The following is a 22,373-nucleotide window of genomic DNA, read 5'->3' as shown; positions in this document are numbered from 1 at the left end:
GATCCTCAAAATTGAAGACTCTGGGAATAAAGGTCAGGAAACATGTACACTTAATTTGGGAAAAACAACTCATGAATTGGTTCAGATAGAATAATAAATATAATTTTCCCAGCATTCCACCCTCCATCCAGAGGGCATAGAATAATTTACAAACAATTTATAAAGTTCGACATATCTCCTCTGTTGTCACACACAGGAATTATAAAGCACTAGGAAAAGAAGTCTATTGCTTGTAGTCAGAATGAACTAGTCCCAGACTTGGACACAAGATGAAGGAAGTCTATTCCTACACAACGGAGAAATACAGACAGGATTCACTGTGCTATCCTGATCACCTCTTCACCATTACATGTCTTGCCACAGCATCAAAGAACTTTAGTGGGCCACGACCTTACTGAGCTAGACACTATACAAAACAGCATAAATACACAGCCTGTTCCTTATAATCTAGGCATAATAACAGAAACAATTAGCTTTTATGACATGATTCTTATTAGACAACCAACGAGACAGGCAGATGGAGGAATACAAAGGACAGCATATTGGTCATCAAGGCAAAAAGTGGTGCCAACAACATTTACAGGAATGTTTAAAAAGAAAATGAGAGCTTCCACAAACAAGGACAATTTAACAATGAGCATAAAGGGGCGAGATTTCTGTTTTCAGATATTTTTTTCCCCATTTTCAGATATTTTTTCACTCTCTTGATACAGCAGATGCTCAAAAACCTGAATGGTTGCGGTTTTAACCCAAGTTCTATTTTACAAGGACTTGTATCACAAAATCCGTCCAGTTCAGTTACCCACAAAAAAGCTAGTTAATTCAGTGAATAATTAAACTCTATGTATGGCAGATTATTAGGGGAAGATGACAAAGGAATCATTAAGGACAAAAACCGGGCATAGAGAGTTGTCTACGAAATAGAACTGACTTAACAGACTCATGGCAACACAAGGCTCACATACAGCAGGCAAATGACTTCTTAGTTGAAAACATAATATGGGATATTCAAATCTCTCAAATTATGAAAAAATAGTTGTATCATACAAAGATCATTTGTTTGGAAGAATTACATATATAAAAAACTATTAAATAACTTGCTTTATAAAATGAATTCAATATAAGCGTTATCCAAGGCAAAACAGTTTCACAAATAGTTTTATAAGACTGTTCCAAAGGGCACTAATACCTCCCATCAGACAGTCAGTCGACCAACTCTAATGTGAAGAGTTATTACTAATGCAATATTCCAGTTTATTTCATTATTCCTTTAATTGGCAGTGAGGGTAAACTAAAACCAAACATGAATAATACCGCATATGAATCATAAAACTGCATGCAGAAAATTGTTTAGAGAGGGTCAATGTGTATGTCACTCTGTACTGGAAGACTTTTGAAGTACCGGGTGAGCCACATACCCCGGATCCCACAGCTTATACAGCATGAGCTACAGGAGACCAGAGACAATTACTGACGATTATTCTAACTAGGAAGTTCCAGGGAAAAGTCAAATGTTTAAAATAGCATCCTTACCGAAATTAATCCATCTCTAGAAGGATCAGCTGTCTTTACAACATCTTCAAGAGGCCACCAACACTGGTTCAAATAAAGTGCCAAAACTACAAAAAGACAGATGGGAACACATTAACTGCAAACAAATACGAATCTGGTTCTGAACCCTTCTACAAGCAGCCCCAGATCTACTTCTCCCTCCAGCTGACTCCAGTTTGATCTTGTGTGAGACAACAGAACAACAGTAATATTTCAGTTTTACCTCCATGTCCCTTGATACCCAATTTTCAGTTCTGCACGAGGCATCAAGTAAAGGTATTTCTTAGGAATTAATGTGACTTTGGGAATAACAACCTCTATGCCATACGAATAAAGTACTCTCTATAGTGTCTGTTCTTTAGCATATTGAGTGGTATTTGGACCAAAGAAAGCTACCTGACTAAAGGGTACATGTGAAAAATCAGGGAGAGCAGAATGAAGTAGACTGCAAGTTCTACATAGAACTTACACTCAGACCTGAGTATGTACAGAATCAAGCATTTAAAACCTACTCTTTCGTGTTTGTCTACAGAATTCATTACCTACAATTAGGTTTACAAGAGAAAGACTGAAACAGCAACAGTAACATTGAAATTGTTCCCAAGCCCTGTTTAGAAAGAAAAAAAAATTACAACAGGGTCATTTCAAAGCATATAGGGTTTAGATTAGTTCTTAGAATAAAGACAGAAATTCAATCATTTCTGACCACCAACACATCGAGCAACACGTATTTCAGCAGAAAGAAACGCTATCTGTACATCAGTGACATCCACCTACAGAAACCACACCATCACATTTCCAGGGGTGTTCAAGAACATCAGTATCTCTATTGTCTTCAAATAGGGCAGCTCACACCCCAGTTTTTAGGAAAAAAATAGGAATTATGCTGCGCAGAACAGCGTGGAGTTCACACCTTGCAAGTCCTAAGAGAGAGCTGGTTCTCAAAGCTATCCAAATAAGGACAAACATGAGAAAGTTAAAAACCATGTGCCAGCCAGAGACAAATTTACACATAATGAAGTGAAATGGCTTTAATAGGATTCATCAATTACCTGTTCTAGCCTCAGGTTATACAAATGTCTCTGATGTGCACAGGTTAGTTTCCCTTTTTGCTTCAGCCTTTACCAGCTCCCACTGGCTTTCAGGCTGGAGATTCTGCTTAGCTAGCTTGTATTTTAAGTAAATTATTAAAGCATGTGCCAAAAAGCATTACACTTTGTATCCTGGGTTAACAATGAAGAAAGTATTGCACGCAAGGGCAGATGCCTGTTTACAGCACCAGATCCAATTCATTAAATATTATGTGCTTACTTGCATGGCAGTTTCATATTCCTTCTGTGATGGATTCAATCTGTTCCCCCAGTCCCTTCACTCTGCTCTCAAATGCAGGCAGCCACTGCTCCATTACACATCCCTGCTACATGGAGCTACAAAGGCAGCTGACAAAGAAGTCAGAATGGGCCAAACACTGACTTTAATGGGAGCTGCACAGAGGTTTGGCACACGGTCCAGACACATACAACACACATGGTAAAGGTCAGAAAAGTTTGAATAGGCTTTTATAAAAATAGGGAGATGCATTACCATGTTCTATGGAGCTACTTTTATAGAGCATTTACTGTGCTATTCAATAATTTAAATGTGTGGAGGGGGAACACTAGTTGACATAGCAACTGTCACACCGCATTACTTGAACAACCTTATCTATATGGATGCCTTTCTTAAAGGAAAAACATTTCTCCAGATTTCTCACAAACATATGTACTTCGCTTTTTGTTATCGTTTCTCAAGTCAACATCTGGTCCTCAGTTAAATCTATCCATGCTTCCTCATATTCTCATTTTCATTTTATAGTCAACTTAGACGAACACTACTTCAAATGCAAGTTCTGCAGCAAGCACACGTTCCTTCACTTTCTTTTCCCAGCCCAGCCTTATTGTCCTTTCCAAGGCATTGGGTTACATTCACCTAATCATGAGATCAAGCTATTGCTGATCAGTGAGCTACACACATCACCTGCACACCGTGAATCATGATGTACATGATTAAAATCATCTTGCAGTTGCAAGACGAGGTAAAATGCCTAAGCCCAATGCATTTCACTTCACAATTAATGAAGTATAGACATGCTCAGTGGCATGGCTTGCCTGTAAGCACCAGCTTGCTAAAACCTCAGGGCTTTGATCACTTGCAATCAAACACACTCAGGGTGTTGCAAGAAATTGAGAGCCTGTGAAGTGTACGGTTCCTTACCACTGCAGGTATTTGGTAAGGATAACTGAACAACACTGCACTGAGCTAGGCACTAAGTATAATGCAGTATGAAACATCTCCTTTTGCTACACAAGCATGGACTCTTTCCCAGCACAGGTCTGGATTATATTTTTACTTTCTAGGCTCTTCTGGCCAAATATTCCCATACTGGTGGGCAATTATTTGAGTGAAATGTGCACATCAAGACTCTACAAAGTAAAACAGAAAAAAAATAAAGCATCATCCAGTTTGATATATTTTTCTCTCAGCTTTCATCCAAGTCACTGAAACCCATCCCTCAGTCACAATCCAAATTAATGGCAAGGGTCTACATAAGAGATGGAATTTTAGTTTATTTAATAAATATTGAATCTAAAAGTTCTGCTGAAGACATCTTTCCCTTAATTTTGGAAGTAATTCAAACCCACAGCACACTTCAGATTACAGAGGTTGCTGGTGCCAGATTTCCACCTTGGAAGGAGAATGGTGAATTATCCCAACAAGGATTCCCAGGTACCCAAGCCTAGGTCAGCTCTGATAGCACAGCACGCTCAGAGATACTACATTAAACTGCATCCTGCAATGCTGAAATACCCTGAAGCTGTCTGTCCAAGTTCCCTATCTTTAAGCAGAGTAAGAGCATTTTTCTCTCTCCGAGTTTTATCGAAATAAATACATGAAAGCATGGGAGGCATGCAGATGCTGCAGTAATGGCAGCTATTCAAGTATCTAAGATAAATATCTTTCCTGCAACCAATTACATTTTCTTCTACAATTCAAGTTTTACTCAATGATTTGTTGCAAATGTCTTGTGATAAATGTTCCGTGGCATCTTAGCAGTTATTGTAAATTATTATATACAGCATACAGGAAGTGCCACAATAGGATATGTTTATTTAGTGTTATAAAGATGTTAATCACCCATGCTATGCTCTGTAAGCCCTTACAACACAATTTACATTCTCATAAAAATATCTGCACAGATATACTAACAGAACAGAACACTCAACCCATCACAAATAAATTAAAAATGCTCCCGACCAAGACCAAGTCCTATAGAAAAGCTGCCACACTCATTTTCTCTTTGAAATATGTAGGTCATTCCAGATAGGTTATCCAGAAGTGATGCGTAACACATCTGATCCAGATGATCAGATATAAATCTCAGTGTTCAAATCAACCCCTCTTTAACCTGTGTCCAAGAATTAAATGTCATCAAACTGCGCAGCCCTCCACTGGCAAACTTATAGCTAGGCTGTTAAATTCTGTGTTTTCCGGTCTAAACCATTAGAATTTCAAACAAATTATTATATTGAAAATAATCTAATCTTTGGGACCCGTGGGAATAACTGTGGGAAATACATATATTATAGAGGATATTATTTCATAATCATTTTTATCTATGCAGTACTAATCCATTATAGATTTAAGCACAAAGGAAGCTGAAAGAGGAAATCCCATCACATATGAACATAAGACACATAAGATATACAGCTCTCTCATTAAGGTACTGTCCAGGCATGTGATTAACCCCAATTGTGAAGGTTTGGTACAGAATTCATCACGGGGGGGGGAGGGAAATCAGGGAGCTGCCAAGAGCAAAGCTGGGGATGTTGGGAGTAAAGCTGAAAGAATTTCTCTCCCCCACCTGGATAAAACCACAGTTCACAAGAAAACTGTAAAGTTCAAGGGAGGATAAAGAACCTTGCAACCTGCTTAACGTTTTAACTTACTGCCCGTGTCCTTAACTAATGGTGACTGAATTTATAAATAGTGCTTTTTTCTGAAGAAATTGGATTTGAAACAATTTGATCTGTTCACTGCACAGCACAAAAGGTTCTAGAGGTAAGCAAATCCAGCTGGACTTGTCATGTTAACAGAATCTGCTGCTTTTAGTCAATACTTAATCTACTGAACAGTGGGAAAAAAATATTTGGACAAAATCCCTTAAAATGGATATACCCATATGTGTAGGTATGCACACACACCCCAACCAACTTTAGAGAACTAATGAAAATGTATTAACATTCACCTAAAGAACAAAGTCAAGTCAGTCCAATTTGATGTGTGTAGGAAGGTTGGCCATGTTTATAGCATATAGAATCCAGAAACAAAGAACTTCCAGTAATGTCCTTTAAATCATACTTTTAAAAGGAAATAGTTGAAGCCAGATGGTATAGGCCTTAAATTTCTAGACCTACTATCATCTGTAACTGTTTCTGGGACTGTGGATGACACAAGTTTAAGTTTTGCAAGGTGGACACAGTCATCAGTCAGCCCGTTGTTTATAACACAATGAAGTGTTTATTCTGCTAGGTTTAAGCTTTTAATGTAGATAACTATCATATAATTTAGTCTCCAGCGTGGACTTGTTTGACTTGTTCCTTGTGGGAAACCTTTACTTTTCCATGGACAAGTATCTCACTAATACATGTTGTTCCCATTCCCATATTTAACTGAAAATTTGTGCTCAGTGCATCGCTTTCACTTGCATTTATTTAATAATTCTCTATTTTCATGTTATAAACCCACTCCTCTTGTGCAGCCTAAACTATCTTAATGCTGTTTTCAACTACCTTCAATAGTCAGTAAGTATCCACAGCTGCACCCCGTGCAAGTTTGGCCTCTGGTGTAGGCGCTTCTCTCCTTTATCACACCAGTGCCTATCTCTCCTCAGAAAAATGTTAATGGAATAGATAAATTCATGTTAGGAAAGTACTTCGATCTCAGTAGTTTCAGAGGAACCATAAAGTCTTTTGACTACACTTTTATCTTCGAAAGGTCTCCCACCTTCAACTATGCGAATCACAGCCCATCAGTGAAGCTCCAATTGAAAGCGTATGTAAAAGGAGCTGGAAAACTTTGCAGAGTTCACCTCTAACCACAGATGATTTTAATCTGATTTTTGTTCTTATGAAGAAGTGCCCCGATTGCTTTGTTTGGACTGAGCAATGAATACTTAAGTTACACTAATAGTGCCTGTACTAGGAGAGATCATTACCCGACACTCTTTAAAACTGAACACAGAATGCTGAACTTGTTTGCCTTGCCTTTGTTGTATTATTAAAAATACTGGCTGCCAAAGCCTTTCAGGCATAAGTTATAGGTTATCCTTTCAGAAATACATATATGTGTTTTTAGTGACAGATGTCATTAGTTTGCTGCCGCATTTGGAAGCTGAAAAGTTAAGAGATTACAGAATCAGGGCTTTGTGTGGATTCCCTTATATAAGTGACACAGAGCCAACACACAGGTTCACAACTTTGTTGTAGATGTTCCAAAAACTGCATAGCCTGTCACTTTACAACAGCTCCAAAACTCTTTAACCTAGGTGGGTCACAACCTGTGCTTTTGGTACTATGCAACTTGGAGTCAACTTTCCAGTTCATGATGAGTATCAAGGGCTGATAAGTTTTCTGCATTTGCAGTTTTTCAAATCCTATAGTCAAAGATGCTTGCCTAAGCGAGTAAGTAGGAAGAAGGCAGCCTGTGTCTGAAAACACTGAAACCCTGAGAGTGGTAAGAGAAAGCTTACATACAATGATTGTTCAGTTCTTAAGAACCTGTTGATACTCTAAGCAGTGATTCATGAAACAGCATGTGCTTCCTGGTGCTTCTGACTTCTACCACCTGTAACTCGGTTGTAGTGTATCCCTTATCACATGGCTGCAACAGGAAAACACCAGCACTACTAGTAGTAAGTAACACAAAGCTGGTAGAGTTTAAAGGAAATATTGGGAAAACTGCCAAATAAAATGGATTTAACTCAATTGCTCAGCCCTGTTTCACTCCAAATTTACTCCACACACATCAGTACCAAAAATAGAAGGTAATTAAATCTAGAAATGAAGACACCACAAAAGAAAAACAATATGAGTAAGAATCAGTAAGACCTGATACAATTTCAGCCTTCCAGTACTTAAAGGGGGCCTACAAGAAAGATGGGGAGACACATCAGCGAGCATAGTGATAGGACAAGAGGTAATGGTTTTATACTAAAAGAGGGTAGATTTAGAGTAGATATTAGAAAGAAATTCTTCACAAATAGAGAGTGGTGAGGCACTGGCACAGGTTGCCCAGAGAAGCTGTCGATGCCCCATCCCTGGAAGTGTTCAAGACCACGCTGGATGGGACCTGGGCAACCTGATCCAGTGGGAGGTGTCCCTGGCATGGCAAGGGGGTTGCAATGATCTTTAAGGTCCCTCCCAAGTCAAACCATTCTAGGATTCTGTGATATACATTTGTTCATTTCAGCATTTCAGAATTCTATCCAAACTATAACACATTAAATTTCACATCATCCTGTATTAGAAAAAAACATATTCAGAAAGAATAAGGGATTTACCTGAGGTCACTTCTCAGCTACTAGCAGAGCTATGCTTAGAATCCAAAAGCTCTGACTGTCAATCACCCCTTTTAATTATTAGCCCACCGAAACAAGTCCCTGACAGGTAAACTGAATCTGCTTCATATTCAAAACAAAATCCAAAATATTTAAGTATATAAACCAGCAGACCAATTTAAAAGTAAAAAGAAAGTACAACTACTCAAATTTCGAAATATTTTGACCATTTCTAACCTGTCTCTTTATCCTGTGGATCAGTTAACAGCAACATTTTGCAAGTAGGATTATTTCGGTAGAGAGGGACAAAACACACACAGGAATCTTCAAGTTTAACCTAAAAAATAAACAAGCCCTGTAGCTGTTTGTACTGCAAAGCCGGCAAGAAGTACTTCAAGTATTAGATGCATTTACAGTATGTTTTACTAACATGCATGGTATATGCTTAGCACAACATCCTCTCAATCCTGAACTAAGCCACTACATGATACACACCTAATATTATCAGTTAGCAATTTAAAAGAAATCAGCTAAAGTTAGTGAAGGCCTTCATACTGACTCACTACAATTAGTACCTAACGTGGCTTTGAACTCTGTTACATGCGGACAAATGGTGTTATGAAAGACCAGACACATTTGTATCAAATGAAAACAAATATAACTTGCACTTCTCTCAGCATTGTCCAGCTGAGCACTTGTGGTGTTTTGCAAACAATGAATTAAGCCTCAGGGCATAGGGAGTATCAAAGCACTAGGGCAGTGCCTGGGCAGTTTATCTGTGAGGCACAGGGAGGGGAGATAATTGGCACAAGGTGGTTATGTTGCGGGGAAAGCTCAAATCAAAATGCAGCTCTCAACCTTTCATTCTTAAACTAAACTTCTAAATGATGTGACACATAAACACCAAATTACTATGCTCAAGCAGCTCTATATGCATAGAGATGACGATTTCCATATGAATATTGCAAATGCTCCCATGGAAGTTTAGGTACAGGCAAAGAGCGTGCATAATTTAGCACAGTATGTACTGTACTTTCAAAAATCTGGTCCATTGTGTATGTGTGGGTGTGCCTCTCTCTCTAATTGCACCCATTTGTCAGTTTGCTATGAAACTCAAATCAGTCATGTGATACATTTAATATTTCTTGGTGCATGGAAGAAGTAGTATGAATATGATTACTCGAGATAACAACGTTAAGCTGAAACCAGTGTTCACTAGTTTGTCAGTGGCGGAATCCTGGGATCATCTGTGCAAACGCTGGACTCCTGGAAGTAACTGAGAACTGCCTGAAATCTGTATTCATGAGCTCTCTGAAATCTCAGCATGTTCAGGGGATTCAGCCTTTCTTTGCATGCTACAAATATAACAACAGCACCGGTATCATTATGGCAACCGGGAGCATTTCTATAATGAAAAGGCCAGTACTATTTCCAATACTGCTATGATTGTTATTTTGTTTTGTAAGGTAATGTGCACTTTCACGGGTGCTAATAACATCAGGATGAGCCAAGCATAGCTTTCTCTTTTTGAACTCTGCCAACGTGCTTCCTTCCTGACTTGCAATAATCCTTGTTATTTTTGCACTGAATGCTTGACCAAAGACCATGACATACCAAAAAGAAGTTCTGTGACCTGAGCAAGTGGGCTGACAGACACTAATTATGCATGGTTGCTTGTCCTGCCACTTGAAACCTGCTTTAATTCAGATGCACACAGAGAGGGGAAGGAAAAAAAAAAAAAGAAAAAAAAAAAGCTAGTAACTACAGCCAATTATTCAACCACAGAAATCCTCATCCTTCAGGTTGTAGGTACACAGCAGAGATTGTTAGCTCTGATGTTCTCTGGGAATGGGGGCTTAACTGTATTACATTTAATTCATTTTTAATTACAAAATATCAACATTCATTGAAATATTTATTATAGAGTATAAGGGAAAAACAATACAGCATGAACATTACCATTACTTATGCCCTTGACTAGCTGTCTGACTGCAGATTAGATTAGACCTGAATTAAATGAATGCAAAGAGAAATGTGTTGCTATGAGACTCAAATCAGTCATGTGACATATTTAAGGTCTGATGACAAGCCACAGAATCAAGACAGTTCTGAATCAAAAGCCAGAAGTCCTCCTTTAACTGATCTCACTGTGTCTAATTAGTGCAGGAATATATACAGCACTGCCCTGGATGTTATCTTACCCTCCTTTCTAATGGAAGAGCAAATAAGCTCCTAAAAGTATAACCAGGCATGAAAGGCTGAGCTAAGGACAGAGAAGCCCTCAACTGGGTTCTCTTTGAATTTTGGGGTTTGTTTGTATTTAACCCTACATGGTCCACTAGAGGGCATTAAAAGAATATTTAAAGCTAGTTACATTCCCTGCTCAAAGATGTAGCTGCCCACCTGAAATAGCATTTTTCTGGAATCTACTACATACTATTTTCCTAAACTGTGGAAAAGCCACCATATCCCAACCACTTATTTCAACTAACACACTTACTGTTTTGATGGTACAAAACCAGGTAGTCCAGTACACCTTTTATCATCTAGAAAATGCCCAGCATGTAAGGTTTCTCACATTAACTGAAGTCAGAATTTTTAACAGGCCAATTCCCTCATCCCCAGTCCATTCTTCAGGTGCCTTGGGAATGGAATCTTTTAAAGCACCAGCACCTGCAGCATTTATACCATCTGTCAGTTACAGCTGATCTGAACTGGGAGAACCCACATTCAATACTATCAATACAATTATTAGAAAGGATGAGGCAGGGGAAGTTTAGGCTTGACATCAGGAGGGGGTTCTTCACAGAGAGAGTGGTTGCACACTGGAACAGGCTCCCCAGGGAAGTGGTCACTGCACCGAGCCTGACTGAATTTAAGAAGAGATTGGACTGTGCACTTAGTCACATGGTCTGAACTTTTGGGTAGACCTGTGCGGTGTCAAGAGTTGGACTTGATGATCCTTAAGGGTCCCTTCCAACTCAGGATATTCCAACTCAGGATATTCTATGAAAATAGAAAATGGACTATACAACAATACCTGTGTAAACTGCATATTAGAGGCAGACTACAGAGCAGAGCCCTGATACAAACCTCTACCAAATTCACTTTTGATTCAGCCCTGTGAGGAGGCAGGTCAAGGTATAAAGTTCAGCTAAGTACTTCAAACCCTCACCCACACTTGGAGGGTTTTAGGACTTGAAGTTTAAGCTTATCTCTAATTCGCAGCACACAAACTGTTTGAAATAACGCAGAATTTGCTGATTTTAAGACATTTGTAATCTGGCCATACCAGTTTACCCCTATTCACAGACACATCATGAACACAACCAACAAGCTAGTTTGCAATTACCCTACTTGTAGAATAAAAAATATCAGGCTATTACCTTTTCTCTTCCAGGGATAGAAAAAACATCACGAGTGGATGATGACTGCTTCAAGAGTTTTTCATAATATGCCTCAGCATCTGCTTGCAGAGCCTCTGGATCTCCCACTACTGTATCTACCAAGTAAAGGCAACCTGCAGTTAAAATAAAACACATGATATTTTTTAGTTTTAAAGTGAGCTAATAAATATGAATGTTAAAACCACAGTTTTCTCAGCAGTTGATTTTTGTAAATGGGCCCTCATCATTCCCATTGGAGCCTTTTGTAATCGTAATCTGAAACAAGAAGTCTGGTAAAATCCTATCTATTTGCTATCTACCTCTTGACATGCAATTTTACAAAGTACAACCATGACAGCATCAAATCACATTTGCCTCGTCTGAATTCAACAAGCAGAGTTTTAAATTTCTCTAGGTGTAAGTAAATCGCTTTAAAGCTGTAAGAAGAAAATTCTTCAAAGCACAGCCTGAATTTTAGTACTGTCCACAAATACAACAGGAACAGAATTCCAAAGCTTCCACAGTTTCTTGGAAGGCTGCCCCTTTATGTGCCTGTTCGTGCTCTGTAGTATATTGTTAGTTATCTCCTCCTCTCTTTTTTTTTTTTCTGCCATTTCAATCGGGCAATTTTACAACAATTGAGTAATGTCAAAAAATACCAAAATATTTACCCACAGAAGGGCTCCCAAAATAACAACTACAACCTTTTATGCAACATAACTTTCAATCCACGTGCCTCAATACTGTAGGATTCATGCAATGTATTTGTTAATTGCATGCAAATAAAAATTACATACATCTGATGCCTGCTACGTAAATGCAAATTCCAGGAGAAGCCAAGCATCCTCTTTCTGATACAAGAAATCAGACTGATTGGTGGTTCATCACCAGCTGAAGAACATTAGAGGCAACGGGTTAGCAGTCAAAATAGTATTCTGCCAGTCGCCTGCCACAGAAAGGAAATATTTGCAATTTAATATCATTTCAATCAACAAGCCACGCCTGCAACTCTTATAAGGCCCAAACTGAGGACAAGATCTTCTACCTCACAGCTATAGTTTGAGTCTTAGCTCTAAATCCTCCATTTTTAATAAAGGTTTGCTTTCACATGGCAGTTCCTGTGACCCAAGTTTAATGTGAAATAACTAATCTGATACTAAGTGCAAAGTAAATGGCTGAGACAACAGTCTTCTGAGGGCCACTGTAGGAGCTATTTATATCAAGATTCAGAAACTATGGATCATGAAAGTACAATACTGAAAACTCCACCTTTCCGTGTAAAAACAGGAGCACGGGACGTGCAGTACCAGGTGAGACTTCATCCACTGCCCCACCGTTCTGCCCCAGCACTGCTCAGTAACCGATTCCTTACCAAAAAGTAAGAAACTACAACTGATAATGCACCATGACCCAGCACAGCTAAAAATACTTTAAACACTGTTTCCCTGCCCTTTGCAGGCAATCAGCTTACATCCTGATAAGGCTTGATAGCAGAGCTCTGCAGTCAGACTGCTGAACAGAAGCTGCTCCACTGTCACAAGATGGGAGAAAGAAACATTGCAACACCGGCAAGTTGAGTCACTTCATAAAATCCCAGCCAGTATTTAGCACTAGCAGCTGTTTTTTTCTGCAGCGACCTTCCCCACCATGCTGGGTAACACCACCAAGCAAAGAAGCCATATAAGGGAAGGAAGAAATAAGGCAGAAATTAAACATTATTATTTAAAACTTACGTAATTTACTGAAGTAAACTTCCTAGGATTTTTTTTTAACAAAAGAGCAACATATAAGACTTAAGTTTAGCACAAAGAAAAATATTGATCATGCTGATAAATAACATTCATGACATGCTCCTGACGAGGCTATATCCTGCCACTGCTAGGCCAAAGCAACTTAATAAGCACTTTAAAGCTGTCTCCTCACTGAACAAAACAACCAGCACCTTCGAATTTACACTAACTTTCTGGTACCTAATCTACTGGTATTCTAAGGGAATGGAGATCCATTTGAACAATGAAATATTGTCACAAATTAAATGATGAGGCAGTAGAGAAAACTTATGATCAACACTGCCTTAATACAGCTTTCCACAGAATTATTTTTTCTCTAAAAATTGCTTTTAGACTTTCATTTAACTTGTCTTTCCTGTGTAATATTCTGAAAATGCTAAGTATGTTAGAAGCACGTGTTCCTATAAAGTGTCATGAATTAAACAAATCTGTCCCAACTTCTATATAGAAGGGGGAATCCTTCAGGACAATATGGAGCAGGTGTCTAACTTTTGGTGCCCTGAAGTGCCCTCAAGAAGTCAGTTGTGCTAAGGCTGGGCTCTATGAACATCCCCCAAAACCTGCACACCTGTGCACAACCACTAGGGCTGCTCGGCCGCCAGGGCAGGAGAAAGATCACTGAGGTAGCTTCAGTTTATGTTAACTGAAGCTTTCCGCAGTACAAAGCAAAGAAGCTATATTGCCTCTTCCATGTATGCCCCTTTCACATGCATTTTTTCTATAAAAACAAACAAAAAAAGTGACAAAGTCTAACCATAACTATAATTACTAGGCATTTGACTACAGCAGTAATTATTGCTGGCTAGCAGGACATTACAAAGGTTCCAAAATCCATTGCAAAATAATTTAACTTTGCTTTAAAAGGAAAGCAGCTATTCTCCTGCGAGTGCTTTGGTCTGAGGCCCCTACCAGCATCCAGGGATCCCAGACTTGCAATTTGCCGAGGACAGCCCTTTACCCCAATTTGAATTAGAGGATTTCATATGAATCTGATCTTAGGTAGCGACAACAAAAGAGCCCATTGTAGCTGCCTGACAGCTAGGGAGAAACAGCCCCGAGCACAAAGGGTTACGTCTGGGCGGGGAAGGAGCAGGGGAGCGGAGGGGGGCAGCGGGGGTGAGTCATGAAAAAGGGGCCTCCTGCTGCAGCCACAGAGCGAGGGCCCTGAACCAGGAGCAGAATAAATGTAGAACGGGAGGCCTACTGCGTTACAGGGCTTCCAGGCATTCATACTGGAGGAGTGGAGTGGAGGCTGCCATCGTACATAGCCAACGCTGGTAAAGAGGGTGAGTGCATCACATGGACTGGTGCAACAGTGGTGTGAGGACAGGTTTCCAACAGACAGGTCCAAATCTGGGGTTTTCGGGAGCTCCAGTGTCCAGGGAAATAGGAGGAAGTGTACACAGCTCCACTGGAAAAAAAAAGACTCATCCAGAGAAAAATGAAGGAATTGAAATAGAAATCTGATGGCCATGTTTCCATCTCAAGCATATAAAATGGATTTTAAAGCACAAACTAACGTGGTAATTCTGCTTCTGCTCTCGTTTGTTTCCATGGAGCAGGCTGGGCTGCGTACTCAAGCTACTACGTGTAAGTGCATCTGCTCACTCTGGTGCTGTGCCATCAATTTCTGCTAAGAATCTGGTACCTGAAAGGAAAAGCTGCAGCTATACACGCAGCCAGGCACTGCCTGTGCTCCATCATCCTTAGGGGACACTCACAGCACTCAGAGGCACCTCCCTCAGCCTACACCACCACGCTCCTCTGCTGATCAGCACAAACCAAGGCCCCCGTTCCAGCTCTGATCCTTAAACTCAATTTTTGTCTAACCCCACTTGTAATCCACCTCCGATTTCCTCCAGAACAGAGAACTGGATTTTATGGGTGCTTCATGAAGTGGACAAATGTTGTTCTTGTAGAGGTAAAAGTCAGACAAAGAGCAGTTTGCTTAGGATCCAAAAAGATCAATACGTGTGAATCCAGACAGATCTGACTGGCATCCTGACGTCCTGCATCAGGCAGATATATAACAACTGGAAGCACAAAACAGAAGACAACACTCTATCTTGAGCTAGAAATTGATTTTTCTGGACTAGAGACAGACCCCATCGTTACAGACTCAGCAAGAATGTCATTTGATAACTTGAAGTAAGCAGGAAATATTTTTCCATGGGTAAAAGAATGTATTCTCGATACAACAGAAAACACATGGTGCACACACTTGGATGCGAAATTCCACAAGTGAGACTGCAGAGTGCAGGAATGCCCGAAGGTAAATGAAATGCCTCGACTGATTCTTTTTGACAATTCTTCTACATCCTCTGCAGCTAAACCCTACATCATAATAGAAATAACTTAACTAGAGTATAGATAACTGGAGGCTAACATGCACGGATGCTACAGCAGTTTAAATCACTATCACGTTCCTCAAGCTCTTTTTGACTAGTCACTTCAGTACCTATGGATTAGTTTTACCGTTTTCTCACTATCTAACAAATCAGTTACAACTCGGCACAATCAACTCCATCTCTTCATTAAAATGCTTTAAATACTCATTTAGATTTCAAATTAGTGTGCACTGCCAATTTACGTAGTCCCATTGATCAAGAACCCAATATGCAATTTATTAAACAAGAGATACCTGCTTTAGTAGTTAAGAATTTTCTGTTCCTGCGTTCATACGTAGCTTATCAGGACTGGGTCCCTAAGCCAACACGTTGGTGACGCAGATATTTGGGACCTGACACACCACTGAGTTGGCAAAGATCCGTTAAGGTGTGCCGATACTTCCAAGAAAGTGTTAGTTGTTGAAAAGAGGATTTCAGAAATTCATAAGAGCATTTAGGATGCAGCTGGATTTGTGAAGCGAAATACATCAACCTCACTGTAGATGAAGCGTTAAAAGAGTGTTGTGTCTGAAGTGAATTAATCATTTATCCTACAACTACTTTTTCATGTTCTACAAACAGAGGGAACGACAGTACACGCATCCATTAAGTGGGTGTTTACAGAAGAGCTTTCAGTCACCGCATGATCAGTACCTGGATCGTGCATCTTAGTGTATGTGGTTGTGCAAATGTGCATTGCGTTTATACGTGAAAGAATGAAAAATACTCAGATGGGATTATTAATGGTAACAGACAAAAATAACCTAGCAGTTCTAACTTCTAAGTCTCATTAGTTTTTATTCAATTTTGCCGTTTGTTGTGCTTGGAATAGCAGTACTGGTTTCGTTTATTTATTGGCTTTATTTGCATGCCAATATATTTCACAATTTAAAAAAAAAAATAGAAAAGAAAAAAGAAAAAAAAAAAAGAAAAAAGAAAAAAGAAACTTCAGCAGATTTAAGTGTTCCTGATGGTATCATGGGTTTTTGCTGTCCAAGAACTATTTTCCACTTTTTTTTTGTAATCAAAAACCACTTTGCAATACGTAACAAACATACGTACACCAACGCAAAAAGTCTGCATATCAAATCAATATTTAGGAGGGAATGTTCTTGTAATTAAACCAGGCAACTAAGATTTATTCTTACCACAGGTGTGTTTTTGTGGCCCCCAACAAATCACTTTATCTTCTGTCTGGGTTGTTATCACTTAAGTGTACGCCTTATCTACCACTTCAAAAGGGCGTGACGTTTTTCATATCAGTCCCTCTGAAGTCACAACATGAAAAGACAAAGAAATCATGTAGCATAAATCGTTCTCTGTTCTCCCATGGCCTGTCGCTGCCACACTACGGCAGCAAACCCACGACAGCGTCTCAGATCTGAAGATAACATTTTTTGCTCCCGTAAATTGAGTACACGTAACAGAAGTACTTTCCATTACCCTCGCACAGGAGCGGGAGCTCTGCGTTAAACGGCAGCGCTTAACACCAACTTCTCCCTTCCTTCCAAGGGGCTTGAACAGCTCTGTGCATGTGGTTATCATTAGACAACCATATTTGTTTAACCTTTCAAAGGAAGGAAGAGGTCTTTGGCATGTTCCCGGGAGTACACGCAGAACCTAACTCTCATATCCTGAATTTAATTGAGCAACTTCATGTCAAAAAGCCCGAGCTGGAGTGTAAGTGAAACTTCAGCACAGTAACAATGTGTGGTGGCAGTGGAGCTATGGGCAAAGGCTGCGGTGTGATATCTGTCCAACCTGGCAAGGCAGCCCTTAACCACACGCTGTACATCATTAATGAAAACAATGTTCTGCCCCACTGCATTACTTTTCACCATTACTAACAGAGCAATCACTCTTGGAAGGTAAAGGATGAAAAAAATGCGTTGGCATCAGCATCGCTCTAAACCTTGAGCCAAAAATGCCATTTATGTTTTAAATGTAATTCTATCATAATTCAAATGGTGAAAAAGGTCTCAAGAGACAAACTAAATATAAGTTTCTGACTGCAGATAATTTTCTGCTGTGGAATCAATAAATTAAGGCAGAAGTGAAGGGAAATAATCCTAATCCCATCCCCAATTAAGAAACCAAACAGTTTAAATACGAGTTCAGTTGTAGCTTTACATGTCGTTATTGCAAATTCTGCAACTTATGAAATGGAAAAAAAAATAGACAATGGAATTAAATAATTGATTTAATTACTTAGCTCATTTTGGAAAAGTGCCCGGATGAAACCACGTTATTTAAAATGTTTTCAAATCTAGGAAAGCAAGTGTACATTGAAGGGATCACATAACGGCATTAATCAACCCAAACCTGCAGTGGTCCTGTGCTACAAACAGGTTTCAACTGCGTGTGTTTTCCTTCAGATGGATGTTCAGCAGTGTTACACTTTAAAAAAAAAATAAAAAATAAAGCCGCACCCAGCTCATAGTACAGATAAATTGAAATACATCTGTGTAAACAGGCTCCCCCTGCCACATTATACACAAACTGCACATCTGGGCTGGCATGTTTTGCACAAAGCTCTAACCTAATGTAATTGAGAAAAGCTGAGATATTACGGCCCAGAAACAGACTTCATAAATAAATACTGTAGCGTACTGTGAAAACATGGAAATGCTACCAGCTGTAACTATGACATATCAGGAATTCGACCTCCTGCACATGTAACTCTCTTCTTCACAGAGCATAGATGCTAGAAAGAGGTAGGGAGAACAACTCAGGGAAGATACAGTCCTGAAGAGAAGCGACCTTCAGGACCATAATCCATGCAGGCTGGAAGGTTCCAGTTCACACCATGCTTTCATCAAGGAAATTTCATTGACTCCAAGGGATTGCTACTCATAGGTCTGAATCTGAACATCTCAGCTAGATTCTTAATATAACTAATTTCAGCTACTGAAGACAGGGGAGGTAACAGTAGTAAGGATTTCCTTGCATATGTAAGAAAGATCTTTGAATTGGCTAACTCGATTATTTGTCTACGCCTAAACAAAATGGAATATACAAGCCAAAATGAACTTCTCCAAAACAACTACGTCCACATCAGGGGCTTTTTCCAGCACAACTCTGTGCTACATCTCACTTCATCAGACCCATAGCCAAAATAGCTATGCCAGCAGAAACTCCTATTTCCCAGCATGACCTCAAATTTGAGTCTGACTCTCAAAAGTCTAAGCAAAGAAGGAATGGGAGGCCCCAAATGACACTGAGATGTATCACTGAAGTACCTTCATCGTTCAAAGAGGCTGACTAGAAAGAAAAACTACAGCAAAGATTCAGTAAACAGCAGCAGAGCTTTTAGGAATCACAAGTTCAAATGTGATGTAATTAATTCAAGCCTTTACAAAGATGAACGGTAGGAAGGAGGACACAAATTGGCTAGAAGTCATCCCGTAACATAAGGGAAAAGGGGAAGACAATGTATCCCATAGTGGCAAACAAGGAGTAGTGAAATGGTAGGAAATGACAATTGAGTTGGAAAATGGACTGACATGAAGATGATTTCATCCCATGGGGACAAGCCAGATAGACTGCCAGTTCGGCCAGTTTCAGAAAATACTCATGTTTTAAGACCAAGGAGCATTTGAAGTGATTACTAAAACACCCACCCTCAAAAACTGGCACCAGGACTAACATTTGAGCAGCACATTAAATACATTTCCTTGTTACTACCATCATTCAAAGCATGTGCAGGGAACCGAAGACCACAAGGGCTACACACAACCCCTATCTTCATCTCATGCAAACTGCACAAATACGTGCAGCACACTGAAGGTTCCTGAAAGCCATGGTTTGCTATCAGAAAGGACATTCTCCAGGCAAATGATGCAGCAATGACAATACAAGACAACTAGCTCGATTGCCACTGTTACCAATCTCAGATCCCCCATAATTTAAGTTGCAAATGTTTTACATCTGAAAAATCTACTGCTCCCACCAGTAGAGTGCATAAGTCTACCTAAGATAGCTCAGCAGCCTCCCCAAATTGCTTGCAAGGCCAATTTGTACAGCCAGACTAATCTCAAAATAAAGCAATTAATTTGAGCAAAAAAAGGAAACAAAACAAAACAAAAATCCCTCTTTTCCATAACAATTTACACATTGCTAAATTTATTATGCAGCTGCAAATTAATACATCACCTTCACTAGCTATCACAAGCCTGTCTTGGAACTTCTTGCTCAGGCAAAAAATAAACAGCTGTACGTAGTGGAGAAAACATGTAAACATCTCTCTTGTTTCTCTGTGCCATTGTGTCAGCTATTCTACATGTCTTTGAAGGTGCTCCAAAATCAGCAAGGCTCTGCTTCTGCTTTTCCTTTTTTTTTCCCCTCTCTTCTCTCTCTCTCTTTTTTTTTTTTTTTTTTTTTTTTTCATTTTGGGAGGAGGAAGAAGCAGAAGGACAGACTGGCAATAAAGGGCTACCTCTGTGCTCTTCACAGTAAAGCTGAGATTGTTTAAATTCAGTTTACACAAACTCTTCTGTAAGGACAAAAGAAACCACTGCTGGTGGTTAAAAATGCAAAAGGTTTTGATTGTAAGGGCTTGACGATCAGCCAAAGATATGACTAGGGGGAAAAACACAGCAAGACAGCTCTGACCAGAATGGAGGAAACAAGGAAAAACACATGGCCTGACTTCAGAGCAGAAAATTGACTTAGGCTTTGCATAAACGACAGCATACCTCAAAGCCTGCCTGATCCACAGCCTGCCTGGAATGAGAACATGTAGTCTAAAAGCAGAGCCTATTAAAAGGCATGTTTCTAAACGGCATCTGTTGCGTACTAATAAGCATTACTTAAAGGACACAGGCCTTAAATTGCTACCAAACGTGCACTTATCTGAAACTGCTGCAAGGCAATCATTACAAAAATGTCACATGACACCATGGGAATTTGAATAATATAAGATGTTTTTATTTAGTTTGGCTTGAAATCATTACACAGAAAAAATATGGAGGCACTTTCTGAGATTTTGAGACTGTGGAACTTCACAGGAATGAAACACTAGCAAGAATTACATCAGCAGAGCCATTTGCCATCTGTTGTTGGTAATACTATAAAGACCAGCCACCAGACAGCAGTTTCGAAGGTTACAAACACACAACATTCTTAAGCATCCGCAGACCGCTCGGTAAGCAAGCAGGACCCAGTTTACTTTCGGTATGTGTGACCTGAGGGTCTGCCAATCGTTTTGTGAAGACAGCAAAACCGTGAATTGCCACCACAAGTTTGGGAGTCTCCTGGTGTGCAACCATTATACAACGCAGAAAATATACCAGCCTGTTCTACACCAGTTCTTATAACATACTCATAAGCATAATGGCTGCACACCTCCCACTCGGAATTTAAACAGGCTAGACTTTCCCTGGTGTTGTTTGTTCTCTCATACTCTCCTCCCAAGGGAAGGAGAAGGTTCACTGCAGTGCTATTATGGGTAGGGACTCAGGTTTGTTTGCTGGGCTTTCACTGTGTCTTTTCTTTGAGAGAAGTATTTTGAAGGAGGTAGGATTTTGTTTCCTGCTTCTTTGCCTTCTAAGACATAACTATGTATTTATGTTAAAGCAAGGTTACAGTAATCTGCCTTGCCTGTGGCAGGGAAAGCAAGGAGGTTATGAAAATCCCTCTCTCTCAGAGATACACACACACCTCACTCTGAGGAAAAGTCTGCTTGTTTCATAGAGTTTAGTTATACTGAAGGAATACGGTTGTTGATCAGACTCATCTTAGAGCTTCAAGTAGCTTTCTCTAGATGTAGGGACCACATTCATAACACATAGCACATCTACACTACCAGAATTTTGAGTTTCCACCTTTCAGGGTGCTGACCTCCTCCTACCTGTAAACTTTAACTGATTAACATGGATTTCATTGAGGGCAGGGAATTTTCCATCTACCTAGAGAGGCAGATGGAAATTTAAAGCTTCATTAGTGCAATTGTTGAACTAGATGTACAGGTTTGTCATGTGGCAACTATTTCCCAGGCGCCAGCATCGTATGTATTTTGTTACTCACTGAATGTCTTTTGCAGCCTTGTTGTTAGATGGTTAGCACGTACAAGTCCGACTCTCAAAATGTTCTGAAATCAAAACTGTCTTGTGGCAAGGCTGAATTTAAAACAAGAACCTCAAGTTCTATGTCAACATCTGGCCTGCTTTTCAATGGCAAGGTTTGTGAAGAACAGTTACAGGAACAGACCTCAGGAACAAGTAGAGTTGCGGCACCTCAGTTACAGCAGGGCATGAACTGAGAAGTACCACTTGCACAAGAAGAGCTAATGGCCAACTCCAGTATTTTCTTAAAGTGTTATATACCCAACCTGTTACCAACGATTACATAATTACTTTAAACCTACCAATATTCAATTCTTTAACTGTCAAAATTCAGACAACACCTGGAAACAATGTAATCCATTCCAAAAGAGGAAGGGAATGGAAGAAGAACTATTTTAAACATTTGAGAAAAATGAAAAAAAATGGGGAAAAAATGTTGACAGAACCTGAAATGCCCAACAGTACATTTGCCTGGACATGAAAAAATGAGGCTCATTCATCTAGAGATATGTTATTTAAAAACATCAGCAGAATTAAGAGTATTAAAAAAAAGGATTATTACCAATGTTTGACTTTCAGAAGTGGCTGATAAGAGGGAAAAA

The 22,373-nt window shown here is 39.6% G+C and overlaps 1 protein-coding gene across 26 annotated transcripts in view; it reads right to left on the bottom strand.

Moving 5' to 3' along the window:
- The window catches only part of LOC137863007 (protein FAM169B-like), a 262,188-nt gene that overhangs the window by 238,163 nt on the left and 1,652 nt on the right, over positions 1-22,373 (bottom strand). For all 26 annotated transcript variants that reach the window (XR_011100644.1, XR_011100621.1, XR_011100624.1 and 23 more), the window contains exons 2-4: positions 11,533-11,666; positions 8,384-8,483; positions 1,534-1,619 (exon numbers count right to left, since the gene is read on the bottom strand). Coding sequence is in view for 1 of the 26 variants with exons in the window: in XM_068695772.1 (XP_068551873.1) it covers positions 1,534-1,619; positions 8,384-8,483; positions 11,533-11,666 (320 nt within the window). In the remaining 25 variants the exon portion in view is untranslated. The remainder of the gene's footprint in view (positions 1-1,533; positions 1,620-8,383; positions 8,484-11,532; positions 11,667-22,373) is intronic.

The sequence above is a fragment of the Anas acuta genome, chromosome 12, assembly GCF_963932015.1.
Source record: "Anas acuta chromosome 12, bAnaAcu1.1, whole genome shotgun sequence".
Classification (NCBI taxonomy): Eukaryota; Metazoa; Chordata; class Aves; order Anseriformes; family Anatidae; genus Anas; species Anas acuta.
This window is presented reverse-complemented; position numbering and strand designations above follow the sequence as displayed.